At 49.4% G+C, this 25,740-nt stretch overlaps 8 protein-coding genes across 8 annotated transcripts; 5 read left to right on the top strand and 3 right to left on the bottom strand.

Annotated features, from left to right (window-relative positions):
- Positions 1-337: 337 nt before the first annotated feature.
- Positions 338-769, bottom strand: N7468_000048 (DUF2406 domain-containing protein; the record flags this gene model as incomplete). The annotated part of the gene is made up of 3 exons (XM_058469345.1): positions 338-447; positions 505-588; positions 652-769. 3 exons carry the CDS (start codon positions 767-769, stop codon positions 338-340), a joined length of 312 nt encoding a protein of 103 aa, XP_058335376.1.
- Positions 770-2,134: 1,365 nt separating this feature from the next.
- Positions 2,135-4,506, bottom strand: N7468_000047 (Zn(II)2Cys6 transcription factor; the record flags this gene model as incomplete). Its single annotated transcript, XM_058469344.1, has 7 exons — positions 2,135-2,639; positions 2,697-2,855; positions 2,913-3,093; positions 3,148-3,337; positions 3,392-3,458; positions 3,521-4,288; positions 4,349-4,506. The coding sequence occupies 7 exons, from the start codon at positions 4,504-4,506 to the stop codon at positions 2,135-2,137; spliced, it is 2,028 nt and encodes a 675-aa protein (XP_058335375.1).
- Positions 4,507-5,486: 980 nt separating this feature from the next.
- N7468_000046 (uncharacterized protein) lies at positions 5,487-6,634 on the top strand (the record flags this gene model as incomplete). The annotated part of the gene is made up of 2 exons (XM_058469343.1): positions 5,487-5,513; positions 5,615-6,634. 2 exons carry the CDS (start codon positions 5,487-5,489, stop codon positions 6,632-6,634), a joined length of 1,047 nt encoding a protein of 348 aa, XP_058335374.1.
- Positions 6,635-7,227: 593 nt separating this feature from the next.
- N7468_000045 (NAD(P)/FAD-dependent oxidoreductase) lies at positions 7,228-8,647 on the top strand (the record flags this gene model as incomplete). The annotated part of the gene is made up of 5 exons (XM_058469342.1): positions 7,228-7,284; positions 7,335-7,379; positions 7,433-8,371; positions 8,435-8,508; positions 8,560-8,647. 5 exons carry the CDS (start codon positions 7,228-7,230, stop codon positions 8,645-8,647), a joined length of 1,203 nt encoding a protein of 400 aa, XP_058335373.1.
- Positions 8,648-9,317: 670 nt separating this feature from the next.
- Positions 9,318-10,499, bottom strand: N7468_000044 (uncharacterized protein; the record flags this gene model as incomplete). Its single annotated transcript, XM_058469341.1, has 3 exons — positions 9,318-9,451; positions 9,507-10,419; positions 10,494-10,499. 3 exons carry the CDS (start codon positions 10,497-10,499, stop codon positions 9,318-9,320), a joined length of 1,053 nt encoding a protein of 350 aa, XP_058335372.1.
- Positions 10,500-12,141: 1,642 nt separating this feature from the next.
- N7468_000043 (alpha/beta hydrolase family protein) lies at positions 12,142-13,523 on the top strand (the record flags this gene model as incomplete). The annotated part of the gene is made up of 2 exons (XM_058469340.1): positions 12,142-12,739; positions 12,778-13,523. 2 exons carry the CDS (start codon positions 12,142-12,144, stop codon positions 13,521-13,523), a joined length of 1,344 nt encoding a protein of 447 aa, XP_058335371.1.
- Positions 13,524-13,916: 393 nt separating this feature from the next.
- Positions 13,917-15,406, top strand: N7468_000042 (uncharacterized protein; the record flags this gene model as incomplete). Its single annotated transcript, XM_058469339.1, has 2 exons — positions 13,917-14,051; positions 14,114-15,406. The coding sequence occupies 2 exons, from the start codon at positions 13,917-13,919 to the stop codon at positions 15,404-15,406; spliced, it is 1,428 nt and encodes a 475-aa protein (XP_058335370.1).
- A 1,086-nt stretch (positions 15,407-16,492) lies between these two features.
- N7468_000041 (uncharacterized protein) lies at positions 16,493-21,145 on the top strand (the record flags this gene model as incomplete). Its single annotated transcript, XM_058469338.1, has 30 exons — positions 16,493-16,625; positions 16,675-16,717; positions 16,764-16,802; positions 16,849-16,917; positions 16,964-17,032; positions 17,086-17,144; positions 17,191-17,295; positions 17,342-17,380; positions 17,429-17,467; positions 17,514-17,552; positions 17,600-17,638; positions 17,686-17,724; positions 17,774-17,812; positions 17,861-17,899; positions 17,946-17,984; positions 18,034-18,072; positions 18,121-18,159; positions 18,210-18,245; positions 18,295-18,333; positions 18,384-18,422; positions 18,474-18,512; positions 18,561-18,599; positions 18,648-18,686; positions 18,736-18,774; positions 18,823-18,861; positions 18,911-18,949; positions 19,001-19,039; positions 19,091-19,129; positions 19,179-20,258; positions 20,424-21,145. 30 exons carry the CDS (start codon positions 16,493-16,495, stop codon positions 21,143-21,145), a joined length of 3,135 nt encoding a protein of 1,044 aa, XP_058335369.1.
- Positions 21,146-25,740: the final 4,595 nt, after the last annotated feature.

Below are 25,740 nucleotides of genomic sequence, written 5' to 3'. Positions count from 1 at the left end.
TACTGATTGCCCCGCATTGGCATACCAGTGTAGGCCCAGGGGTGGCGTGTCAAGGGTCTTTGCGAGGGCCGTGCCTGTCTTGGCAACGCGGCTGAAGTGTGGTCGAGCGACTTCAAGTGGACATCTCGAATCCTCGTTACGGGCGAGAGGCGCAGTCGGGCTGCTACTTGACGCGGGGATCACCTGACCGTGGGAAGCAGTACTGCGTAGGCACTGGAATCATTGATACAATTCAATAGTAATACACAAGAAATTCCTAAATAACATGAGGTATCATTAAACATCCATCGTTCAAACCCGTTTCGCCGTATTCGCATTCCAACTCCCATGACGTCCATTACGCCCGATTTTGCTTGCGGTGGGCCTCAATGGCGGCTTCGAACGATCGGATGGTGTCCAAAGGTCTCTCGAGGCGGTGGCGAGTAGGGTTCGAACGGTCGGGATCAGCTATGGAAGGGTGAGTCATGCGACATTGAGATGGAGAGTAAAGAAGGCCCAACTCACTAATGATCCGGCCTTCCCGGTCCTTGTGTTGCATTAATCGCAGCGAATGGGAATCGATGGTGGCGGGTTGGTTGGTGAAGGCCACTGGACAAATCAGTCACGGTCACCTCCAGCGCGCACGTACGGATTTTACTGGGGCATTCTTACTTGGCTGGGCTTCATAGAGGGCCCTGTTCGGATCCGCCTTGGTGTGGAGGCCCATGTTTGGGCTGTCCTCCACCTCGATGAGCGCAGTGCGCTCACTGGATGATCGTGATGCGGGCATTATGTGGGATTGATAGGAAAATGGCAGACCGAATAGATTCAGTCGAGCAGAGTTAGCTGGAGGATGGAAGGTGGAGAAAATTGATGGTGTGGAGGTAGAAGCAGTAAGATGCTTGCAAGACTATATAGATTGGATGGTTCCTGAGGCGATCGGCACCCTGGGGCGCTCCCGCGTTATATAGGAAGCCTCGCATTTTACGCAGCGTCACGGTTTTCGCCGAACTAAGAATAGAGAGCCCCGATCACCACCTCAATTTGCGAATCAGATTGGCAGGCACGCGAGTTGTGGCAAAAACGCATGATGCCTCGGGGGTCATGGTCGGGTCGATCCTGAATCAGCGACCGCGGGCCTGTCTCCAGCCCTTCAATTCCACATGACGTGACCGTCTCCAATGCTCCGTTGTGAATGGTCGGATGCAGTCAATCCATCCTCAATTCAGCGGTCGTAGAATGCTTAGCATTGCCCTGGCCAATCGCTCACTCTGGGACGCGCAAGCCAGGTGGCTGAAGGCCGGAAGAGGGGAGGGGCCCGGTTCAGGTACCCGGGGCCCGCATTGAGAGACGCTGGTCCGGCGTCCTGGGATCGACTTCTCATAGGCAGACCAAGTGCACAAAGCTACCCAGGGCTGTGACAATGCAAGGTCCGAGTGATAGCGCTCATGCAGGAGTCGATGCAGGTACCAGGGACATCCATATCCGGTCCCTTCCGGGGCAGCATTCCTTTTCGCGATTCCGACGAGTTGGGAGGGTTTGGCAGATGGGAAGATTTAGGCGATTGGGTGAGATGAAGCGACCTTCGGGGCTCACAAGTATTTCCCCTTAAATCTGAGACAAAGGGTGTGGTGTACAGATCGAATGCTGAAAAAAAGAGTTCGCGGATGCGTCAGGTACGTCATTCTGGGCCCGGGGCGCTCGGGCCAAGTTTCAGGACCAGGCACCCCCATTTTACGTGGATTCTCTCCCAGTGACTCTCCATTTCGTACTTCGTAAGACGTTCCAGAACCCGGCACTCGGCACTGCGGTCTGTGCATTGTTATGCAGATCCGGGATAAGGATGTCCCTGGACCGTGAGTTGGTCGGGGGCCTGGATATCCCCCTCCGCAAACAGCGATGACAGTCAGTCTCCCCCGGGCGAGGGAATATTCTCCAGCATTCCACAATATCGAATCTTCTGTTGCATTCAAGAACCCCATGATGCGAGATGAAGTCACCGTCTCGCACACAGGGATGTGACAATCTACAAGTGACATGCCCCTGCCCCCACTAACTTGCGAGGCGGGGCCAAACGGGTCCGTCTGCTGCAACCCCCGCGTAAAACCGCACTTGCATAACAGGACAGCCTAAGACACCTCCGAAATCTCTCCTTTTATAGGAACCGATACAGAAACTCCAGATTCCGCGGGTTCACGTAGTCCGGGTTGGTCAATGTATTCGGGAGGCCCAAGAGGTCATCTCCTTCGACATTAAATAGCTCGTACCAATCCATATTGACCGATCCATCGTCGACAGGAAGGGCAGAGGGATATGCTTCGCCGTGGAAAGGCTCGCTCTCGGTGGCCGGAAGGGGTCCTGCCGAGGTATTGGCGCGGTCGACATCGGACGATCCCAGCACGTCGGGCGTATTTGGTGGCTGGCGTGGCAGTGCCGAGGATGGAGTGGTATCCGCTAATCGAAGGTCTCGAGCGGTGCGGTCATCCAGTGAACGAAAGAAAAGATCTAGAACCCAATTCTCCAGGTCCCATGATTTCTGAAGCTCCTTCAAGCCCAAAAGACACAGCTTTGCGCGATGCTCAGCAAGCTTCCGCGCAGTACCGGCAGCCCGGCCGAAGTGAATCGTGTGGATGCACAGAGCAGAGAAAGTGTGCGTGATCCTTTCCGCGATGTCAGTTTACCCATCGACCAATGTTCTGCAACCCTGCGCAACTCACACATGAAGAGGCCCGTGTTGCACCAGGTTCTCGGAAAGCATATCCTCCAAGATCCTTGTACTTCGAGTTGCTGCCTCCAAAGCAATATTGCCCTCCGCACTCATGGTCTCGCCAAGAGGCTTCAAGAATATTGACCGGTACAGCAAGGAATAAAGGTAGCTGATTTCCATGATTAGTCCGGCTCCGATGGAACTCGCCCAGCACCAAGTCACTCACTTATAGGTGATATGCAGCATTCCTACTAAGAACATCACTTCTCTCTCCGCCGAGGTCGGATATTGCATCTCAGGGGGTAGGTTGGCCTCCCAACCCACCAAGCGCTGGTGAAGCATGGAACGAGATGCACTATCGGGGCTCTCTCCGCCTGGTAAGTACTGGGTCGACACCACCTCTCGTACTGCAAACCATGTCAGTCATGAGATTCGTCTTCTTGTAGGGGCATGGTTCATACACAGCCTGGCCAGTTGAGCCATCCCAATCACATATGCCACATGAGCCGGGGGCGGCCTCCGGAAAACCTCAGAAGGATCATGTTCGCCGTCTTCCTCGAGGTCTGTCATGGTAAGATCGGCCACTTCACAGTCTTCATCACGGATTCGTGATGGGAGTCCTAGTGCTGCTGACGTTTGCTGGTCTCGGATCTGGTCTTATCGTCAGCTTCATCTCAACACCGGCGGACCGCTTGCGCAACTCACGTAAAGAGCCCACCATATCCTTTTCCAAATCTTCAGATCCTGGGCGCCTAAAAAGGACAACTTGGACCTAACATCTCGATCGTCAACCAGGAACAGATATGCAATTCGCTGAAATGAAGACCAACTGACATCACATGCATCCCCTTCTTCTGGGCTAAGCCTATAGCTGCGCCCAGCCAGAATCGAACATCACGCTCTTCGGTGGGACCTCCACGCCAGAAGCTCAAGAGAAACAATGATTGCAGTTTGACGATAGTTTCCGTCTCCCACCCGACATCGTAGATCTCTTTCGCCCGCTGGTAGAAAACGCCCTTTGCCCGGTAGCGATCGCTAAATCCCGTTTTCTGCAGCGCCGAATCCGAGCAGATACTGACGCCGATGAACAGCATCGCTTGCAATAGCAAGGGCGATATCTGTTTCTCCTTGTAGTCATGTTCGACTCTCCTGCGGTCCAATACCGGGAAGCATGGATGGAACCAGTCAAAGTAGGCTTGCAGGAACGTGTCGCAGACCGCAGGCGACGGAAAGACCAATGCGCTCTCCCGAACCAGCCGATCTTGAAGCAGCTTTCGGTGTTGATCGTTGCTCCATTCAGCTGGTCCACTCCTCTCGGAGATCGAGTAGCGCAGGCGGCCCTGTTGCATATTGCGTGCATAGCCTTTATCGGGCGATCTTTGGCCCTCGTCGACAACGCAGGTCAATGGACTTGATTCGCCCAAAAATACGGTTCGGTGAATGCTGTCATCGGTTGGAGTGTGACGCGCCGAAGGGATGTACTGGGCGTGATTGGTTCCTTCCAGAGTACGTCGCTCCCTCGAACACTCTTGGCTCGTCGGCACCGCCGATATCGACCCTTGCGGCTCCCCCGTGGAGCCAGTCTTCTTCCGGCGTGGATACCTACGCCGCTGTCAGCCTGAAGGTACCAATCCTACCCAGTCCTTCATATATTTGCCTTACTTTCCGCGCCGTGAGACTCCAAGCTCACATGCAAGGTTCCACGCCACGCAGTTCCGGCATGGCTGCGTCTCGACCACATTACAGCGTACCCGCCGCGCGTTACATGCCAGACAGGCCTTTCTCGCGCGCGTCCTTGGTCGCTCGGGGTTAGTCTCCATGATCAATAGGCTGCTTGGTGGTTATGCTTTGCAACAGGCTGCTTGGGTGGCCGTGGGCTATAAAGGCTATCGGCTATATCGGCTATATTTGTGGGTCCGCCTACTCCGCATCGATGGACCTTGGAAGCTTGCAAGGTGGAACTTGCAATGAAATACAGGTACAATTTGGGCATCGATTGACGATCTATCTATCAGTAATGCAGAAACCTTTAATTACAGCTGGTGGTTAGGCATACCGATTAGATCTTGTGGGATGTTTGTCATACGGCTACATCGTTTCTGCTTGTCCTCACTACGGATATATAGCTGACCCTGACTGGTATTCACGCGAACGTGACTGATAGAGCCAGCAAACTATGTCAATGGATACCATATTTAATTTGGAGACCTTCGTTTTTGTTTCGTTTTTTTTCTCGAAGTTTAGAATCATGCTGCCTACAGAAGAGAATCCTGCCACGGAGGTTGCTGGATTCCACAAAGGTTTAGACCCGAGAACTCCAAATCTGGGGATAACTCACAACACCCAGAGCAGGCCAACAATACTGATATCTGCAGGCATCACCTGCTAGTATAAGTCGGAGCGACAGTCCCCCGTGGCATTAATTAAAGGTGAGACTTTGATGTGCAATTGAAACAACATGTACCCAGCAGAATCCGTCCCTCTCTGGATCAGCTCGGAATTTATTCCGATTACTCCCAACACTATCTAAAGGAAACAGGAAAAAAAAAAAATAAAAAAAAATAAAAAAAAAATAAAAAAAATAAAAAAAAATGAAAAATGAAAAACAAAAAAAGGGTCTTTGCTATTGACGACAGGCAATTGCCCCCTCGAATCTTTTCTTTCGGCATTAACACTGCCAAGCCAATAGGAACCGTCATGGATATCACCACGCGAAGAATGTAGGGATAAGGTGGAGATAAACAACGTGAACAGTAAGAATGCTCTGCAAATCTACCAAATCTCAGTGTTTTTTGCCTCAATGCTGCTGCAAGAAGCAGAGAAGATAGTGCACTTCCATACTTCCATTGATCGACCATTAGCCGCCTCGCTTTGACACGCTTAGCGTATTTGGACTGTTCAATATGCAAATCTCCACCGCTTTGGTAGGCCTCCTGGCATCTTTGCCATGCGTCCTGGGATCGAAATTCCCTCTCCATCATCGCAACACGACCGCCCCCCCCGACCAAGAACATTCAGCCTGAAGTTGAAGTGAAGACGCTCTTCCAGTTTCCGAACAACGGGTCTTGGATCGACAACGTCGTGCTTCGCTCAAACGGCAACTTGCTCTTTACTCTCCTCGACGCCCCGGAGGTCTGGTCTGTAGACCCTAAGACGGGGAATGCCTCGGTCGCACACTCGTTCCCAAATGCAACCAGCTGCTTTGGCATCAGTGAGATCGACGACGATGTGTTCGCCGTCGTGGTGGGAAACTTCTCGACTAAGACCTACGCCCCAACTGCAGGCTCCTTCTCCGTTCAGAAGCTGGATTTCAACAAGGCAGGGGCAGGCAATGAGCGGGTCTCTGCTGGCCCGGCTGCCTCGGTGATTGCGGCTGTCCCGGAGGCGCAAGCTCTCAACGGAATGACCACCTTCACTAAGGAATCGAACTTGGTGCTCATCGCTGACAGCCCGATAGGAGCTGTGTGGAAAGTTGATATCAAGTCGGGCGAATACAAGGTCGCCTTGAACGATACGGCGATGACGCCAGCTGAGGGAGTGCCACTACCCTTGGGCGTCAATGGGCTGAAGGTCTTGAACGGATATATGTACTTTTCCAGCACGACGCGCATGCAGTACGGACGAGTCAAACTCAATGATGACGGAACCGCCGCTGGCGACTTTGAGATCATTGCCAGTGGATTCTTGCCCGATAACCTCGACATCGCGAAGGATGGCACTGCCTACATCGCCACCGACCCTCAGAACTCGGTGGTCCGAGTCACACCCTCCGGGCAAATCTCCTTGGTGGCCGGTGGTCAACTCTCTACCAAGATCCCGGGGGCTACGTCCTGTCGCTTGACGGACGATGAAAAGACTCTTTACGTTGGGACCAGCGGCGGACAGGTGGCCCCGGTCTTGGGCACATTCATGGAGCCCGCGAAGATCGTTCAGATTACATTCAAATGAGAGAAACGAGAGACATGAGATTCCGAGACCACGGAGTGCTGTTCGAGTTGATGGCAACTGAAGCCTCCTCAGGGTCAGTGACCCTGAACCATATCTTTCTCTTCCACGGTTCAGTGTCTGTTTAGACTATATGGGTATAGGTATTCCTTGGTATTGACTTGGGTGCTTTTTCTTGTTTCTGTGTTTATTTGGGAATTATTGGACAATCTATCAAAAGTACTTGCGGCGAAGGAAAGGATCATGTATCAAAATACTAGCAGCTGTTGCAAGCCAAGGTATTCGGAAAGCAGAATGGTTTCTGAACCTAAGAATTGCCGTGTCTCGTGATGATGAGTGTATTTGAAAGTGAACCATGCAAATCCGAGGCAAATCCGAGTGCTTCACAGTGGCGCGATCAGATTTGGTCTAAAGCCGAGGCGGATGTAATCTTACCCGCCTCGGGGTATTCCAGAGTAGGAAAGGCCGCTCGGAGTTAACTAATCAGATCCGATCAGATAACCCGGAGGCACTGCCGGCGCAGATTTCAGGTCGCGCTTTAAAGAGCAGCTGTGCCACCAGTCCCTCAGAAGTTATTTTCAGGTTTCGAAATCAAAATGGCAGGCAATTCACTCCGCAATATCATCGTCATCGGTGGCTCGTTCATTGGAACAGTATGACTCTGGAACAGTAAAACAGCGAAAGAGCGGCTAACGGAATATAGAACACAGCCCGAGAGCTTGCTCGGGTTTTACCCTCAACACATAGGGTTTGTCGCTCCAGCAGTATCCAACTCGATAATCCCCACTCACCTCGAAACAGGTTCTTTTGACCGAAGCGCACAGTCATTTCCACCATCTCTTCACGTTTCCCCGGTTCGCCGTGATTCCAAGCTATGAACACAAGGCGTTTATCCCATACACCAGCATCTTCTCGGACGTACCCAATCCAACCACTCATGCGGTGGTGCAGGCTCGTGTGACATCGGTCCAACGTCAACACATCGAATTGGATCGCGACTGGCAGGGCTCAAAGCAGATCCCGTACGACTTTGTCGTTCTTGCAACAGGGACGCGGCTGTCCAAACCCGCGGCGATGGAAAAGGATGACAAGCTCTCCTCTGTCACCTATCTGCAGCAACACCAAGAGCAGATTCAGCGAGCAAGCAAGATTTTGCTTGTCGGCGGGGGCGCGGTCGGCATCCAAATGGCCACCGATCTCAAAGAATTCTACCCAGAAAAGCACATCACGCTGGTACAATCGCGCGCACGCGTCATGCCTAACTTCCATCCTCGGCTGCACGAACTGATCAAGGGACGTTTCGAGGAGCTCGGCATTAAGCTTATCACAGACACTCGGGTGCAGATTCCCCCGGGCGGGTTCCCACAAGATGGCAGCGCTTTTGATGTGAAGCTTACCAATGGCACGACCGAGTCTACCGAGTTTGTCATTTTGGCTACGGGGCAAACGCCTAATAACCAGCTCGTTGCGCACTTGGCTTCTTCGCCGAATGCGCCCTCTGTGATTAACCCTGACAATGGGTATCTCCGTGTCAGGCCTACGCTGCAACTCCTGGATGAACAGTATTCCAACATCTTCGCGGTCGGAGATATCGCGGATACGGGGAACCAGAAGGCTGCTCGACCGGCATCTTCCCATGCGTCCGTGGTGGCCAACAACATCCGAGCTTTGATAGAAAACCGAGAGCCGGAAGAGACATTCGTGAAGGCCCCTGCCGGTATTCACCTCACATTAGGAAAGGTGCGCTCTAATCTACAACCGAGTAAGCCTCTCGGTTCCAGCATATCTAATCGAATGACATAGTCCTACAATATCAAGTTCCGCAATCCCAACCCAGAAGCAGGCCAGCCAGAGCCTTGGATAAGCGAAAGTCACAAGTAAGGCTTACATCCCGAATCAATGACTCATGTACTGACTCAAAATGCCAGTGGCCGAGAGGATATGAACGTCGAAGCAATGTGGCAGAGATTGGGAGTCAACGTCGACGCTGAAGATCCTCGCCAATATCACCTCTAAAACGCATACCGCTTCCAGTTGTGTTGAATTAAACATGCCGGTTCGGCATAATGAAGTATCTGAAGGGGGTGCCTCTTGTCCTTATACGCAAAAGTTTTACAACCCTTAGCTAGAAAATAAACCCAGGCTAGGAATAGCTAATCATGTTGCCGATATCATTCACGATGGAGAAGCTAGATGACTATCGCTTTCCTGTGGATTTAATAGATTCATCTGAGCATTAGGCCTTATAATAGAAGGCAGTTATATGTCACTGAACTCGGCCCTTAATTATATCATACCATTTAGCCCGCAAGTCACGACTCTTGGTCCTCCATTGTAGCGAAAAAATGTCAAGGTACCTTGTGCATACTGTACATCCATAAAAGGATGTGACGCTGGCGGTACTAGTGGTGGGTCAGAAGTCGTTCCCACTAGCTACTCCGCGTTTTGATGCCAGTTAAGTTTGAGAATATGATTTCCGGCACTTGGTCATCAGCCTCGGTAGCAAAATTGGAGGAAAAGTCAGTCCACACAGGAGGAAGGGGACTTTTATAGTGTCCGTGGACTTGAAGTGAGCTCTGAAGCGATCAATGCAAGCTGTCCTCTGGGAAGAAGAGTCTGGAGAGCCCTAATAGACTGAACTTGTTAGCCTGCTGCGGTCTCTCGGTTATTCTGTGCGGCTGATGGTTCATTGATCTTTGTCGATGTGGGGAGGGGCAGTAGGGGCCGGCTTCCAAATCGTCGCTCGTCGCGGCTGCCAGCCGTAACGTTCTGCCAGAGCTTGTATTTGGCTCTCGGTCAGCAGAGAGAAAAGCACACACCCTGACCAAAAGCCTAGTTAGTTCCCTGAATATCTCGAACAACATAGGCTTGTTACCATATTTATTGATTCGGCCAGTTCGCCATAATAGTACCTGCTCCCGTAATTCTGTCTTGGACACAGAATGCATAGTCGGTTGGCGAATGTCCCTTCCGTAGCCAAGTTTTTCTGCATGTCGTAACATTGCAAGCGTGGAATCAAAGGATCCTTGCCAAGCATTCTGGATCAAAGCGTCGAGAACCACGTCTCCAGTCTGAACGGTGGGGAAATATAATTCCTTGCTGCTATTAATGGAGATATCGGGGCGTCCCCCGGTTTCCAGCTCGTAGATCATGGAAGCCATTGCAAAGCGGTCTGTCACATCAGATACCACGTCAGAGACTCCATTCATGAGAAGGAGTAAAGATGGATTCGGGTAGCCAAATGGACAGCTGGCACCGAAATCACTGAGTAATGCATGGCGTTCAAAGTTAAATAGAATATTGTCAATCCGAATGTCTGAATGGGTGATACCCAGCTCGTGAAGGTGTGAAAGAGCCCGTAGAATTTCTTGATACCATAGAATCCGTTCCATTTGTGGTGCGGGCATCAAATCAGAAAACTGTTGGTATTTACGAAGATAGATACCCTCGGGCTGGTCCACGTCAATTACTTCGATGATATTTGGATGAGGATGATCCGCAAGTAACTGCAAGACCTCCCTTTCGTCTTTCAAGATCACATAGTGGAACACAGTCTCCGAAGAATAGTCCCAAAGCACCCTTGCAGTGGCATTAGGTGAAGGAGGCTCGTAAATTCTGCATGCCTTCAAGACTGTGTGCTCATTGACAGCATACACTTGGCCCGCAGCTCCTACCCCAATAATTTCAAGGTCATTCTGATATTGGATCGTAAGGGTTGTATCTGCGTAGCCAGATATGAATCGGGAATGTCGAGTCGATTCCAAGGAGTTTTGCTCAGCTTCTGAATGCTGGTTTCCATTGAGCTTAGAAACAACCTGACGAAAGAATTCAATTCGAGTAGAATGTAGCGCCGTGCACGGACGAACATATGAGCGACCAGCAGGATATCAAAAATCGGAACATTCTATTACACGCAGCCCACGGCGACTGGCTCGTTGAGAAGACTAAAGGGATGAAAAGGGGCAACGACGTATTCCATGTACATTTGATCACGTGAATTTAAAACGACACTAGTTTTAATATAGCATCTAAAAATATACTACTTTCAGGAGGTTCTCACATCAGCATGAGGATCTTCGAGGCCATGTTTTCGGTCTTATGCTTACCCTGGAAGGATCACTTATTGACGCTGTGCAATAGAAAGACATGCATGATCCTTCACATCCATCTCGACCAGTAGAATTTAGAGGTAGAATATATTGACAGTTTCCAGTTCAGCCTGACTTGGCTCCACACCTTCTGTAGGAAACGCAGATGGCCAGAGAAAGACTTGGTGCTATCTTTTGTTCCTCAAATCCCTTAAGCAAGCCACGACGACTCCGTTCAGCGAGGCTCACATTGCTAGTGTCCATTTGGTGCTCCGGCGATGTCTGGAGCTCCCCATGTACCTTTCAGGCCAAGGCTGTGGATGATGAGGGCATGGGAGTGGTTTGGGCTTCGTGACAGTGTGACCGCACTTGAATGTTGTAGTAATAACTCAGGTATCACGCATCACTACTAACCTTTCAAAAGCATGAGATGAGTCCTAAAAGATAAAAGAAGGGAAAAATTGAAACCTACTGACGACTGCTATTGACGATAAGATAAATTGTGAGCGATTCGTTGACCACAGTCTTTGAAAATAAAACTGTACGACAGAAAGAGACTGAGAGCCAGGGGTCTTCTTTTGTAACTAAGAGGAACTGTAGTAGGCATGGTTCATGTCACTAGTCGATCAGCTTCTCGCTGCGCGTGATACCGAAGCCCTGCCCGGACAGTAGGGTGTTACTGGAAGAGCCCGAGGGAGTTCGAAGGCTTCAGCCGCTGATGGCGCAGACGAAAGGCGCCTGAAGCATTTTTTACCCCCTGTCTAAAATGCATGCCCCAAAGCGTCCGCAGTTACGATATGCCGCTAATTGGACACATCATCGGCCAAATTTCGACATTTATAAACTTAGAAGGCCTCTAACTTCGGCCTTTTTAGGGCCTGTGGTCCCCCACTCATCCGAAGTCCCAACTTTTTGATTCCTAACCGTATCCACCTCTCACTACGCCAGATACCAAGTGGTTTCAATCTGGAATCTCCTCATTTTATTATAGCTTCATTCACTGATGAACTTCAGGACATCGCCAATCGGCTCAGTGCCCTGGACACAGCTATCTGCGGTGTATCTTTGCAAGAAAGCGGCTTACAAACACTTGATGTTATCGCTATAAAGCTAAAGACATTGGTATTGATATTGAATCGAAGACAGGCTCACAAAACCATCTCTGGACAGAGCAGGTATGGAAAGATAGCAAGTCATATAACCTAAAAGCTTAGACCATCATTACTACTGCCCGTGATAAAAAGTTGTATAATTCGGCGGTTTTCATAAGGAACCAAAATCTTAAGTGACAAGCGACATACATGGCCCTTGATTTTCTAGTCTCTACAATGTTTTAGGTCTTCCACTACAGCGTCTTTGGGTGTTCTCAAAGTGTTGTGCCGTTGCATATTCTCGCCGCGACGCAATCTGAACGCATTAGTCATGACCGCGTGGGAAACCGCCAGAAAACTATTCTTCATTCCCAATCCAAGTCGCCTGTGGTCACTTGTCAGCTGTCTCCGATTAAGGGCGATTAGCGGCTCGAACAGAAAGGTCGCTTGGTTCGGCAATGCGCTCCTTGGGACTCAGGGAGGCCATCTCACTAGCGACGCGACCGGAGAGCAGCCGGGTCGGCCAGAGATTCGCGTTCTCCGGAGCAACGCCCCCTTTATTCATATCACTAGGACGCAGAAGAGGCCTTCTCCCTACGCCGATCCAGCAAGATGGAGCAGAAACCGGTTTTCGAGGCCTTTGTTCACCGAGTCTCTACCCCCCTTTCTGATCCCCCCCGCTATTTTCGTGGGGCTCCTACTCTCGCTCTGGACCTGGAAATGCATGTGGATCATAATAATGCAGAACAAGCTCTTATACCTCTCCTGGCTGCCACCGTTCTCAAGGTCCGACAAGATTTCAGAGTACGAGTCTGAATGTCGGCCAGTTCTTTGGAGCGAGCATACCATTCGAAGTTTAGATAACACCAAGCTGGCGCTATGTCAAGGCTACATTCCAGCCACACCTGGTCACAGCAGCGCCACGCCCGGTAAAGTGAGACACTCAGTTGTGATCTGCTACTTTCAGGGCAATGGTGGATCGACACCTCTTCGATTACCCCTGCTATCACAGGTTTTGAAAGCATTAGGAGATGCCCGCACTTCCCTGACGAGACAAGCTATACAGTCGCCGCGTTATCCTACCGCGGCTACTGGACTTCTTCAGGGCGTGCGACCCAGTCAGGGATCGAGGCCGATGCACAGGCATTCTTGATGCATGTCTCAGAACGCTTCTCTCCGTGCCAGATCGTCCTCTGGGGTCATAGTCTTGGCGCCGCGGTTGCTGCTTCCGCCCTATTAGAGCGCCTATCTCAAAATGCTACACACGCTAGAGAAGAGGACCGGGCCCCGATCAGAGGGCTCATCATGGAGGCTCCGATATCCAACATTAAGGATATGTTGATCAGCCTGTATCCGCAGAAATGGCTCCCCTATCGATATCTTTGGCCGTTTTCGTGGAATTCCTGGTGCAACTATACCAACTTGGAGCGCCTCGCGGCCTTGCGATCGCAAAAAGTGGACCAAAGTCGGGGGGTACCGCAAACCGCGGACTGCAGGGTCCCTCCAATATTGATCTTGTCGCCTGAAAACGATGAAGTCATACCTCCCACTGTTGCAGAACAACTGGAGCATCAGGGCAAGTCGCTAGGTCTAGATGTCCGAAGGCAGAACATTCGCGGCGCAATGCATACGGAGGTACCTACTAAGCCAGAAGGGAAGAAAGCGCTTGTGGAATTCATTATTAGAACCACCCACGATCCGCCACGGGGCTGAGATTTTCGGAGAAAACACCGCATGATTAATGATTCAATGTGGATCAAAAACGGGTACTGCCGAAAGCCGTGGAAGTGGCCTCCGAGTCGCCCGCTCGTGCTCAATTATGAATGCCCGAGACGATTGTCGTTAGGCTAGCGGAAGGCTGGTGCATAATGACCAGTTTCGTTTGTCAAATGCTAGCAAGATTGGCGACTTACTTGAATAGTGCAGCACAATTCCGCGGAGAAAGTCTGCAATCGACCTATGATTAGTGCGGATTTTGACCAACTTGTTACATACGGAGGCCTCCGATGGTATCTTATCAAAAGTGGATCTTCAGAATAATTTTTTGACCTGATAAAATGTGGGCTCTTCCCGTGCTGGAGATTTTGCGATCCGCCGAAGAGCAGGATGGAGGCGCCCCACGAGCAAGAAAAAGTTGTCAGATCGCAGGAAGCCGCCGTCAATGACACGGAGGTTGGGGCAAACGACCTCGCGAGATGGCATCCGGCAAAGTGGCAGAGCAATGTCACGATCGTGAGCTGTGTATGTCAACTGAATCTTGTAAAAAAAATATTGCCCTATATTCCGACACTGACTGATCCTAGTATATTGCCAATTTCAGCGACGGACTGCAAAACTCGCTTGCTAATCCTACTAATGTAATTTTCAAGAAACTTCTTGGCACTGGCTACTCGTCTGATATGAAAACTCGGATGAGCAATTCAGTTATAGTCGGGGCGATCCTGGGAGTTGTCGTGTTTGGTTTCACGTCGGACCTGTTCTCTCGACGAGGTGGCTTGCTTGTGACGTCTTCCTTGGTAACCATAGGCACGTTGATGTCGACTCTCGCTCTCCAGGTGCATCCATCGCATAACATGCTTTGGTTCATGGTTATCACTAGAGGTATAGCGGGATTTGGCGTGGGAGGCGAATACCCGCCGAGCGCCGCGGCAGGCCTGGAGGAATCTGATGAGGTGACCAAGAGATATCGCGGACCTCTATTTGTGTCGTTCACCACTTTGATGGCGACGCTTGCCGGTCCCATCTTGCAGATCATATACTTCATCTGCCTGGTAGCGAGCGGTAATAACGTGACCGTGGCGTATCATGCGATATACTCCATTGCGACATTAGTTCCTTTGTTTATTGTCGTGCTTCGTCTTCTTATGGTGGACTCTGCGTTATTCCACCAGTCAAACCTGAAGAAGCAAAGACGCTCGCCACGGCTGTACCTAGACCTGGTGCGCCGATACTGGTGGCGCATATTCACCACGTCCCTCGCCTTCTTTCTGTACGACTTCATCAATTTCCCAAACAGTATCATGTCGAGCACAATTATCTCGTCGCTGGTGAAGGATGGTGATATTCGCCAAACTGCCACTTGGCAAGTCATTCTCGCCGTTCTCCCGGTGCCAGGAGTCATGATCGGCGCCTGGCTCACAAATGCCATCGGCAGACGCAACACTGGAATCGCAGGATTTGCCGGCTACGTGGTGCTTGGATTCATTATTGGGGGAACGTACTCAAAGCTGTCAAAGCACATCGCGGCTTTTGTGGTCCTCTATGGCTTGTTACAAGCGTTCGGCCATATGGGCCCTGGGGCAACGATTGGGCTGATCTCGTCGGAAAGTTTCCCTACTGCTATCCGAGGAATGGGCTATGGAATCGCAACCGCGTTTGGGAGGACGGGGGCTGCTGTAGGGACTCAGTGCTTCACGCCCCTGGAAGACGCGGCCGGCACCAGTTCCACTTTCTACCTCGCTGGGGGCGTCGCTGTGCTTGGTATCATTGTTTATTGTTTCCTGCCCGAAAGCAGCAAAATGAACCTTGCTAAAGAAGATAGGGAACTGGAGGCATACTTGGCTCAGCATGGCTACGAGCTGGAGAATAATTCCTGAAAATTTTTACCTTTTCTGAGAGTCTCCTTGGGTCGTGATTGTAGTCGACGGACGAGGACGTGTGCTTGTGACAATCCGGCGGACTGTTCTGATTGTAAGGACCGTAGATGCCCTCACCAATGAGAGCAGGTCTTTCGAAGGCCTGGAATGAGAAACGATAGCGCGAATATGTCAATCGGGGCCTCGATGCTTGGCTCACTGATTCAAACATTTCTGAATTTCCCCGCAGCCAACGGGGCCGGAAGTTCATCTGGCCTTGTTTATCTTGATCCTTCGGTTGGACATTTAAAGTTCACTGGAAATGCCTTCCGGGGGGTTTCCTTGTCGCCCCATTCGTCGACAGCTTCCACTGCATATCTGGAAAATCCAACGTCGTGCCCACAGTGGATCCAAGGCACAAGGGGTAGATAACCAGCAATTGCCAATTTTGAGACCCTCGGCCCTATGCGGCAGGACCGGTGATGGAGCGACAGGGGGGACCGTGGTACGTGAAGTACAGCAAGGGGATGAAAATGTAACTCTAATTGCTCCAAATGACTGAAATTTGCTATCTTGGCTAGTTCGACGGCGCCTGCTTTATACAGGAAAAGTTTTCCGTATCTACCAGTAGATGGGCGACTGGTATTTTGGCGCTAATAGCACCGTACGCTTTCGGACGGCATGTTTTCGATAACAGGCCGAAGACCCATCTTTCCCGGGGTTGGAATGCAGTCTGTTGTTGGTCGATCACTCAATGCTAGATACCTGACGAGTCATGAATTCTGATCCAGGCTCGATCGCCGATGACGTTTCCTCCTACGGCCTGGTCATAACTTATGAGCACATGAGGCTGACGAAGTGGTACATGAAGGTAGAATATAGATCACATTCATTGGAAACATCTTCCAACTCCTGGATAGCCGATCATCAAGCCGGTCGGACCCGCAATAATGGGGCGAGAATGCATGGCAACAAACGTACTTGCGTTGGTTTAACCGCGACCCCAGAGACAAAATCTCCGAGAGACTGCATACCATGCACACGCCAAGTTGTCTTTGTCTTAGAGCTTATTGAATTGAAGCCAAAGCGAGCCACGATATAGGCACTATGCGTATACTGTTCTTGCTGGGCCTTATGGGCCTAGCTACTGGGACAGTATTGGAAGATTGTACGTGTTCGTATACTATCACCGTGACGAAGACGAAGACGAAGACTTTAACTGTTGCTCCGACTGCACCTGGTAAGTAAACTGGAAGAGAGGCTTCTTCGACACGTCTAATATCTGCTAGGGCCTACTGAGGTGGCTACTACTTCTCCGACTTCAACAGGCAAGTCGATTGAAAGCCTGCCTTTTTTTGATATAACTAACACCTTCTAGAACCCAGCGAGGTCGTTACTACTTCTACGACTTTACCTGGTAGGTAAACAGAAAGATTGCCTTTGGCGTAGCTAATACCTTCTAGGACCCATCGAGGTCGGGACTACTACGACTTTACCCAGCGAGGTCGTTACTACTTCTACGACTTTACCTGGTAAGTTAACAGAAAGATTGCCTCTAGCGCAGCTAATACCTTCTAGGACCCATCGAGGTCGGGACTACTACGACTTTACCCAGCGAGGTTGTCACTACTTCTACGACGTTACCTGGTAAGTAGACAGAAAGATTGCCTTTGGCGCAGCTAATATCTTCTAGGACCTAGCGAGGTTGTTACTTCTACGACTTCACCCAGCGAGGTCACTACTTCTACGACTTTACCCGGTAGGTAAACAGAAAGATTGCCTTTGGCGTAGCTAATACCTTCTAGGACTCAGCGAGGTCGGTACGACTTCTACGACTTTACCCAGCGATGTCGATACTACTTCTACGACTTCACCCAGCGAGGTTATCACTACTTCTACGACTTTACCCGGTAGGTAAAAAGAAAGATTGCCTTTGGCGCAGCTAACATCTCCTAGGACCCAACGAGGTTGTCACTACTTCTACGACTTCACCAGGTAAGTAGACAGAAAGACTGCATCTTTGACATGGCTAATATCTCCTAGGAACCACTGAGCTCATCACTACTTCTACAACTTCGCCAGGTAAGTAAACAGGAAGACTGCCGTTGGCGCAGCTAACATCTCCTAGGACCTACCGGAGTTACTAGTGTTGATCCGACCGTGCCAGGTAACGAAACAGATAGCAGCATCTTTGACATGGCTAATGTCTCCTAGGAACTACTGAGGTCGTTACTACTTCTACAACTTCGCCAAGTAAGTAAACAAAAAGACTGCCTTTGGCAGCAGCTGACATCTCCTAGGACCCAGCGAAGTTGTTACTACTTCTCCGACTTCACCAGGTAGGTAGACAGGACGCCTGTCTCTATCAACACAGCTAACATCTTCCAGGGCCTACTGGGGTTACTAGTATTGATCCGACCGTGCCAGGTAACTAAATTCGAAGACCGTCTCTTTAACACTGCTAATATTTCCCAGGACCCAGTGAAGTCGTTACTACTTCTACGACTTTACCAGGTAGGTAAACGGAAAGACTGCCCTTGGCGCAGCTAATATCTTCTAGGACCCAGCGAAGTTGTTACTACTTCTCCGACATCACCAGGTAGATAGACAGGAATCCTGTCTCCACCAACACAGCTAATATCTTCCAGGGCTTACCGGGGTTACTACTGTGGATCCGACCGTGCCAGGTAACTAAACTCGAAGACTGTCTCTTCGAAATAGCTAATGTCCCCTAGGAACTACTGAGGTCGTTACTACTTCTACGACTTTACCAGGTAAGTAAACAGCAAGATTGCCCATCTTTAACAAATCTAATACCTTCTAGGACCCGCTGAGGTTGTTACTACTTCGACTTCACCCGGTAAATAAACAGAAAGGCTGTCTGCTTTGGCGCAGCTAATACCTTATAGGACCTAACAACGTCGTTACTCCTTCTCCAACTTCACCTGGTAGGGAAAACGGAAGACTGCTTTCTCTGACACAGCTAACACCTTTCTAGGGCCCAGCGAGGTCGTCACTATTTCCCCAACTACACCTGGTAAATAAAATAAAACCAGAACCGTCTTTGGCATAGCTAAATATCATCTAGGACCCAGCGAGGTTGTTACAATCTCCCCGACATTACCTGGTAGGTGGACTGAAGACTGCGCTCTTTGACACAGCTAACATCTCCTAGGACCCAGCGAGGTTCTTACTATTTCTCCGACCTTACCCGGTAGGTAGACTGAAGACTGCGGTTCTTGACACAACTAACATCTTCTAGGGCCCAGTGAGGTCGTTACAATCTCTCCGACCTTACCTGGTAAATAAAAAAAGTCTACTTCCTTCAATCTAGCTAACTATCTTTCTAGGACCTAGCGAGGTTGTTACCACTTCTCCAACTTCACCTGGTAGGTAGACTGAAAACTGCGGTCTTTGACACAACTAACATCTTCTAGGACCCAGCGAGATCGTTACTATTTCTCCAACTACGCCTGGTAAATCAACCAAAACCCTACCTTATCAACATAGCTAAATATCTTTCAGGAACCACTGAAGTTGTTACTACTTCTCCCACTTCGCCCGGCAAGTAAATTCGAAAGCCTGACGTTTTTGAAAATTACTAATACCTTCTAGGACCTACTGGGATCGTTTCAATCTCTCCGACTTCACCTTGTAAGTGAACTTAAAAGCCTGCCTTCTTTGACATAGCTAAATATCCTTTAGGCCCTACCGAGGTTGTTACGACTTCTCCGACTTCCCCTGGTAAGTATATGGAAAGCCTGCCTTCTTTGGCGAAGCTAATATCTTATAGGACCAGAGCCTGGGGATGGCGATTCCTCTACCCTGATCGTCTGCAAGAACCCCTCCAAAGGCCAATATTTAACTGTCACAGCTGCCCTAGCTGCCATTCCCGATAATGGCAGACCGTACACAATCTACATCAAATCCGGAATATACGAAGAGCAAATCACCATATCGCGAAAAGGCAGAGTGGTCCTCCGCGGAGAGACCTCGTTCAAGAACGATTTCACGAAGAATACTGTCACGATTCAGTACTCTGATGCGGCTACCACATCCTCAAGTGACAAAGAAAAGACCGGAGTCATCACTGTCGAAGATACCGGTGGAGAAACGGTGGTTGCGCTGTACAACATCAACTTCAAAAACACATCTCCCCGAAGAGACAACACCGAAGGACTAGCTGCGGATTTTGACGGTCTCGTAGCGGCCTACGGCTGTTCCTTCATTGGGTATCACCATACGCTTTTCGCCAAAAAAGGCAGCCTGGTGTTGTCGAACTCATACGTGGAAGGCTCCGGCGACTTTATCTGGGGATACGCGACGCTATTCGCGCACCAGTCTTGGATCGCTGTAAATACCCCCGGGCACTCTATCGCCGAGCAAGGACGTTCCTCGTCCGCCGCCAAAGGAGGTTTCGTCTTCGATACGAGCTTGGTGTCACGCACGGATTCCTGCGGGAACTCCCATGATACCTTCTTGGGAAGACCGCTCAACCAGTACAGTCTGGTCGTCTACATGAACTCCTTCCTGGATAGTAACATCGATCCGGCGGGCTGGAGTGGGTGGTCCACCAGCTCCCCACAGACTGCCCATGTCCTCTTCGGCGAGTACAACAACTCTGGGCCCGGGAGCTCGCTGAGCGCGCGGGCGTCCTTTGCAACAAAGCTCTCAAAGAGGCAGGCCGCAGCGTACTCTCTATCCGAGTGGATCAGCGATACTTCATGGCTTGATATGGCCGCTTATAACTACAAGCCATCCTATGATCTCGCTGGAGGGGACTTGCCGGCCCCAGAAGGCGAGTCGGGTGGCTCGGGCCCGGGTCCTGGCTCGGGTTCGGGCTCTGGCTCTGGCCCTGGTGGAAACGGTGGAGGTTCGTCTGGCAATGGTGGCGGTAGTGGACCTGGGGGGCCCTGGCAGTGGCGGTGGTTCATCTGGCAGTGGTAGTGGATCTGGGAGCTCTGGAGACGGTGGAGGTTCATCTGGCGGTGGCGGCTCAGGGCCCCCTGGAGATGGAACCGATGTGCCCCCAACGGAGCACTCGTTGTGTCCCCGACAACCATTGCGAATACGAAGACCTACAAGACCATCCAGGATGCACTTGATCATTTGCCCTCGGGCCACGGCAACGTCACGGTCTTCATCTATCCTGGCACATACAAGGAGAAGCTTGTCATTGACTATTCCAGAACAATCATCCTGATTGGGTATACGAAGTCCAAGGAGGAATACTCCAAGAACCAAGTTACAATCCGGAGCGACTCGACAGCTTCCTCCGATAACCACGAAGCGCTCGGTTCCAGCGCTACTATCCTTGTCAAAAGCGGCCACCTGCGAGCTTCCAATATCAACATAGTGAACAAGAGATCAGGGACAAAGAACCGGGGGGCTGTGGCTCTGGCAATCAATGAGTCGGCTCGTGCCAGTCTTTACGATTGTCAGACGATCAGCGGCCAGATCAGCATACTTGTTGACGGCAATCTCTTTGTCTCGAACAGCTACATCGAAGGTAGTGGAAATCCAATCTATGGGAGCGGCCCCGGAAAACTCGTGTGCTCTACGATCTCACTCGATGGGAGCGGGCGGTACAACACGGTAGATGAACGTGAACTACGATCTATGCTGGGAAACCTCGTGCTGGATCAAGTCACTTTCAGATACCCAAGAAGCTTCGCCCCGGCGGGTCGGATCCTGGCCTTGGATCGTTGTCCAGCGTGTCTTTGGGGAAGCCTGAAGCCAGGAACACGCGTGCTACTTTGAAATACTACAGGAGTTGAGCTGGGGCCATCCACAGGTGGAATTTTATCAACAAATCGCATGAGATTGTTGATAATGTGTTCTGATAATGTGTTCTGATAATGTGTTCTGATGATCTATACGGCGTTCTTGGGGGGGGTTTCGACCGTTTTAATTATGGACGACTGTTTAATCGTGGCACTAGTATATTCCAGATTGTTAAACTACGATCCTTCTAGCTCAGGCAAGTTTGAACAAGCACTAGTATCATTCAGTTATCAAGTTATTAGTTAAGACGCATTATTCCTAAACATAGTATATTGTACATAAGGTCTACATGACAGGAAGGAGGGCCTTTCCTAAGAGAGGCATTGAGCTATTAACGCCGAACGGCCTTAACCACAGACCTCCCAGAGTCGGGTAATTCAACAGTCCGATTTGACTCGAGGTCCAGCTCCAAGCGCGTCCTTAATAGACCTCGTCAAAAACATTTCGAGGGCCAGTATCTCCCGCCCTCCGCCCGGCCCTCGCGGGCGGAGGGCGGGTTCTTGCCTGCCCTCGCCCGGCCCTCAGCCCTCAGAGGGCCGCTCGCGGGCGGCCCTTATCCGCCCTCATTTGCATAAAAAAAAGTTGGCTATTCCTCATTTAGATGTATAATTCTGCTGATTCATTCTATTTAATTACTGTTTTTTAAGCCTGTTCCTGTTTATAGTTTATTCTCCATGGTATCACTATTTAAGTCTTATGAAATTATAAGAAATTTAGTTGTATTGTAATAAAGCATAGTAGGTAATGATTATATTACAGGTTTTGAATCTCCAAAAGTAAATGGTAGAGGGTGAATAGAAAGGAGATGATTTTTGAATATATTAGTTCAATATGGTTGGGTTAGATATATATATTTACAACGTCATGTTGGTAGGAATAACAAGAACATTAAACATATCTCATAAATTCTTGATTCTTCACCAAATATCATATAATTCTTCTTTATAAGGTGAGCCCCCCGATAAAGTCTAATCATACTATATTTACTAATAGAAGAGCCCCCATAATAATCTTTGAACTAAAAGCATCACTAGATTTGAGGGGATACACAAGTCAGCGAAAAACCGAGGGCGGATTGGTGATTCGAGGGCGGCCCGCATGTTTTCGAGGGCCGTTTGGGGGCCGCTCGAGGGCCGCTCGAGGGCGGCCCGCACATTTCGAGGGCTGGTTGAGGGCCGCCCGCATATTTTGAGGGCCGATTTGAGGGCCGCCCTCAATCAGCCCTCAATAAATAACCAATCATAGGGAGATTAATAAGTTAAAGTGGGTCAATAGTTGATGTGTTCGATAATAGTCAAGCTATATTGGAAAGCTACTCAAGCTAGTCAATAATTCTATTTACCAGAGCCTATGGGCTTTCTTAGTAGGTATCTTCTCCAGAAACCAGTCGCTTTTCCCTTTTCAAATCATGCTTTACTAGCGATCATCTGATTAACAATGTCCCAAATGTCCCAGTTCTCAGATATCTATTCTTCATCAGTATATGATGGTGATCCAGTTGATGCTCTTCTCTCTTTTTCGAATGATCAATTCCCAACGCCTGATATTTCTGGAAGTCAGCACACACTTGAATCTGCATCAAATCCCGATTTTCTCACTCCAATTACTCCACCCTTGATTCCTTCTTCACTTCAGCGTGTTGGTCCTGGTCGATCACCAGCATTCATCCTATACTCCGAAATGTCAAAGGATGACTTCGTCGCTTGGTGGTTGGAGACTGAGTTTGGGAAGAGGAAAAGACTTAATTGGGGTGGTAACCGTACAGCGGCATGCTGGGAACAATTTGATCAAGTTGCCAACGCAAAAACTGGTAAACCAGGGGTAAAGTGTCGCCAATGCCAGAAAGTCCTTGATCATCCAGCAAGTGGGCGGTATGGAACAACTGCCCTTAATCGGCACTTAGCTGGTCCAACCTGTCGCAAATCTACTAGCCAGAAGGCTAATATCAAGGGATTACTCGCAAATGCAGTATGTATCACTTAGGACATATAGTCTAATGTTTTACTAATCATTCTCTTTTATAATAGGCACAGAACACATCAAATATAACAAAAGTCTTTACGCAAGAAGCATGGGAGCAGAAGCTTCTACAATTGATCACCTTATCACGTCTTCCCTTCCAATTCATTGAACATCCAGAGTTCCGTGACGTTATTACCTTTGCCCGACTTGCCCCTACACAACCCCATATCCCTTCAGCAAAAACAATACGATCTCGGCTACAAGAGTACGTCCAAAAGCAGCAACAATCTATCCTTCAGAAGCTTCCTCCAAACGCAAAACTTTCACTAGCACTAGATTGCTGGACATCTCCCTTTCGACAGGCTTTTATGGCTGTTACTGGCTACTTCCTAGACCAACACTGGCAATATCAAGAGGTGCTTCTTGGATTTGAACCTTTATCTGGATCCCATTCTGGTGTGAATCTAAGTGATGTGGTTTTAAAGCTTCTCCGACAGCATAAAATCGCAGATCGAGTACTTGCCGTGACAACTGACAATGCATCAAACAATAACACGTTAATGTCAAGTATACAAGAGTCATTACAGTCACTTGAGCTGAATAATGGTTCTACAATCGTTCGAGTTCCTTGCATTGCCCATGTGATTCAGCTTAGCTTGAATGATCTTCTTGGGAAGTTAAAGGCAATTCCAAAGAATGAAAATGTGGAGATGGATTGGTCTGACGAACGATTCCGTTCTCTTCGTGTAAGGCAACAAAAAAGAGAAATTGTTGATACACTTAACAAGGTATGCCCCTACTTTCTTACCTTATTAACAATACTAACTCTTTTATGATTATATAGGTCCGAAACCTTGCTATCTACATCAACGCAAGCCCGCAACGGCGCGAGTCATTCTACAACCTTCAGAAGGAAGAACCAAGGCTTATTCCTATCCAGGATGTTCGAACTCGCTGGAATTCAACGTTTTTGATGCTCCGACGTGCTAAACGGCTTCAATCAACCTTTGATGACTTTTGTTTCGCAGTATGATCAGGACCACTTTGCATTGAGTCAAGAGGAGTGGCGACAAATTGAGTATCTTCTCTGGATAACCCAGCCTTTCTTCAAATTCACCACTCTTCTTTCTAAGACTAAGGATGTTAGTATTCATCTAGTCTTTAGCATCTACAACAAGCTCTTCAATCATCTTGAAAGGTCAATGAGTGCGTTAAGACGGAAAAAGGTTGCTTGGAAGCAGCTTATGCTTTCTTCTCTCGAGGCCGCAAAGAGAAAGCTTTCAACTTATTATGGTATGACGGATACAATTGATGGCAATCTCTATGCCATTGGCACGATACTTTCACCGCAACAAAAGCTTCAATTCTTTGAAGGAAAGGACTGGGATGATCCAGATAACAACTGGCGTGCAATCTACCGAGCAAGTCTTGAGGATTACTTTCAATCCTATAAACGACACCATGCCGATACACAATCAATATCTAAAGCTCAATCACCTACAGTCGCTATCTCAGAGCTTGAGATGGAGTGTGGAGCGGAAGAGTCCCAGCCTTTAGCATCTACTGAATTTGATGAGCTTAAGGAGTATCTTGATAGCGGTAAGTTAATAATATCTCACTTATAAAGTCTTTACTAACGTATATTCTAGGCATTGTACGAACTCCTGTCTGTATGTTCTGGAAAGATCACCAGCATCAATTTCCAGCGCTTGCAAACCTTGCACGCGACGTGCTTTCGATTCCTGCAACAGGGGCAGGTGTAGAGCGCCTCTTTAACTCTGCCCGGGATGTCTGTCACTACCGGAGAGGCTCGCTAAAGCCATCAACAATTCAAGATCTGATGATGTTCATGTGTACATCAAAGTTTGAGATTGAAGAAGGTCAACGAGCTCTAATCAACGAATATCTCTTACATGAAGAGATACAGGCCAACCAGGAGGCGAAAGATCTAAATACTCCATACCTTGAGCCAATTAGCGATAACGAAGAGATTGATGATGCAGGATTAGTTATTGATACTACACAGATTGCAGTCATCACAGCTCAATCGCAACAACAACAACCCTCGTCAACAGGGCCAGAAAATGGAGAGCATGAAGAAGAGGGCGAGCCTGACTTACCAAACACACAACTTCGGCATTCAGGAAGGGTTCGAAAGCGCTCAAGGTTTTTAGAAGGGTATGAGAGTTGATTTATAGTATCTAGCCCTAGAAATAGTATGAAATAACATGAATTGAAGCAATTATTTGATATTTTCAACACGCTTTCCCTAATCATGATAATTTATTCTAAAGGACCTAGCTGTATATCAAATACCTAAAATTACAGTCAAAACTAGCATAATTTATGCAACCACAGAGCTTTCTATGTTTGTCATGTTTGTCGGCCCTCGAAATATTCCGAGGGCCGCCCTCTGAGGGCAGGGTAGAGACCTACCCGACCCGCGGGCAGGAAGAGCCTGCCCTCCGCCCGCAAAAGTGCGGGTCCGTGGGCGGCCCTCAGAGGGCGGCTCGCGGGCGGTTCCGAGGTCTAGTCCTTAAATTGTCAAGCGCCGGATACGCCAGTCGCCATCTCGCACCGCTGCCTAGGTCGTGTAGCGTGCGGTAACT

Source organism: Penicillium chermesinum (genome assembly GCF_028974085.1).
Source record: "Penicillium chermesinum strain IBT 19713 chromosome Unknown utg000001l:1.0-1975020.0:1.0-1976611.0, whole genome shotgun sequence".
NCBI lineage: Eukaryota > Fungi > Ascomycota > Eurotiomycetes > Eurotiales > Aspergillaceae > Penicillium > Penicillium chermesinum.
This window is presented reverse-complemented; position numbering and strand designations above follow the sequence as displayed.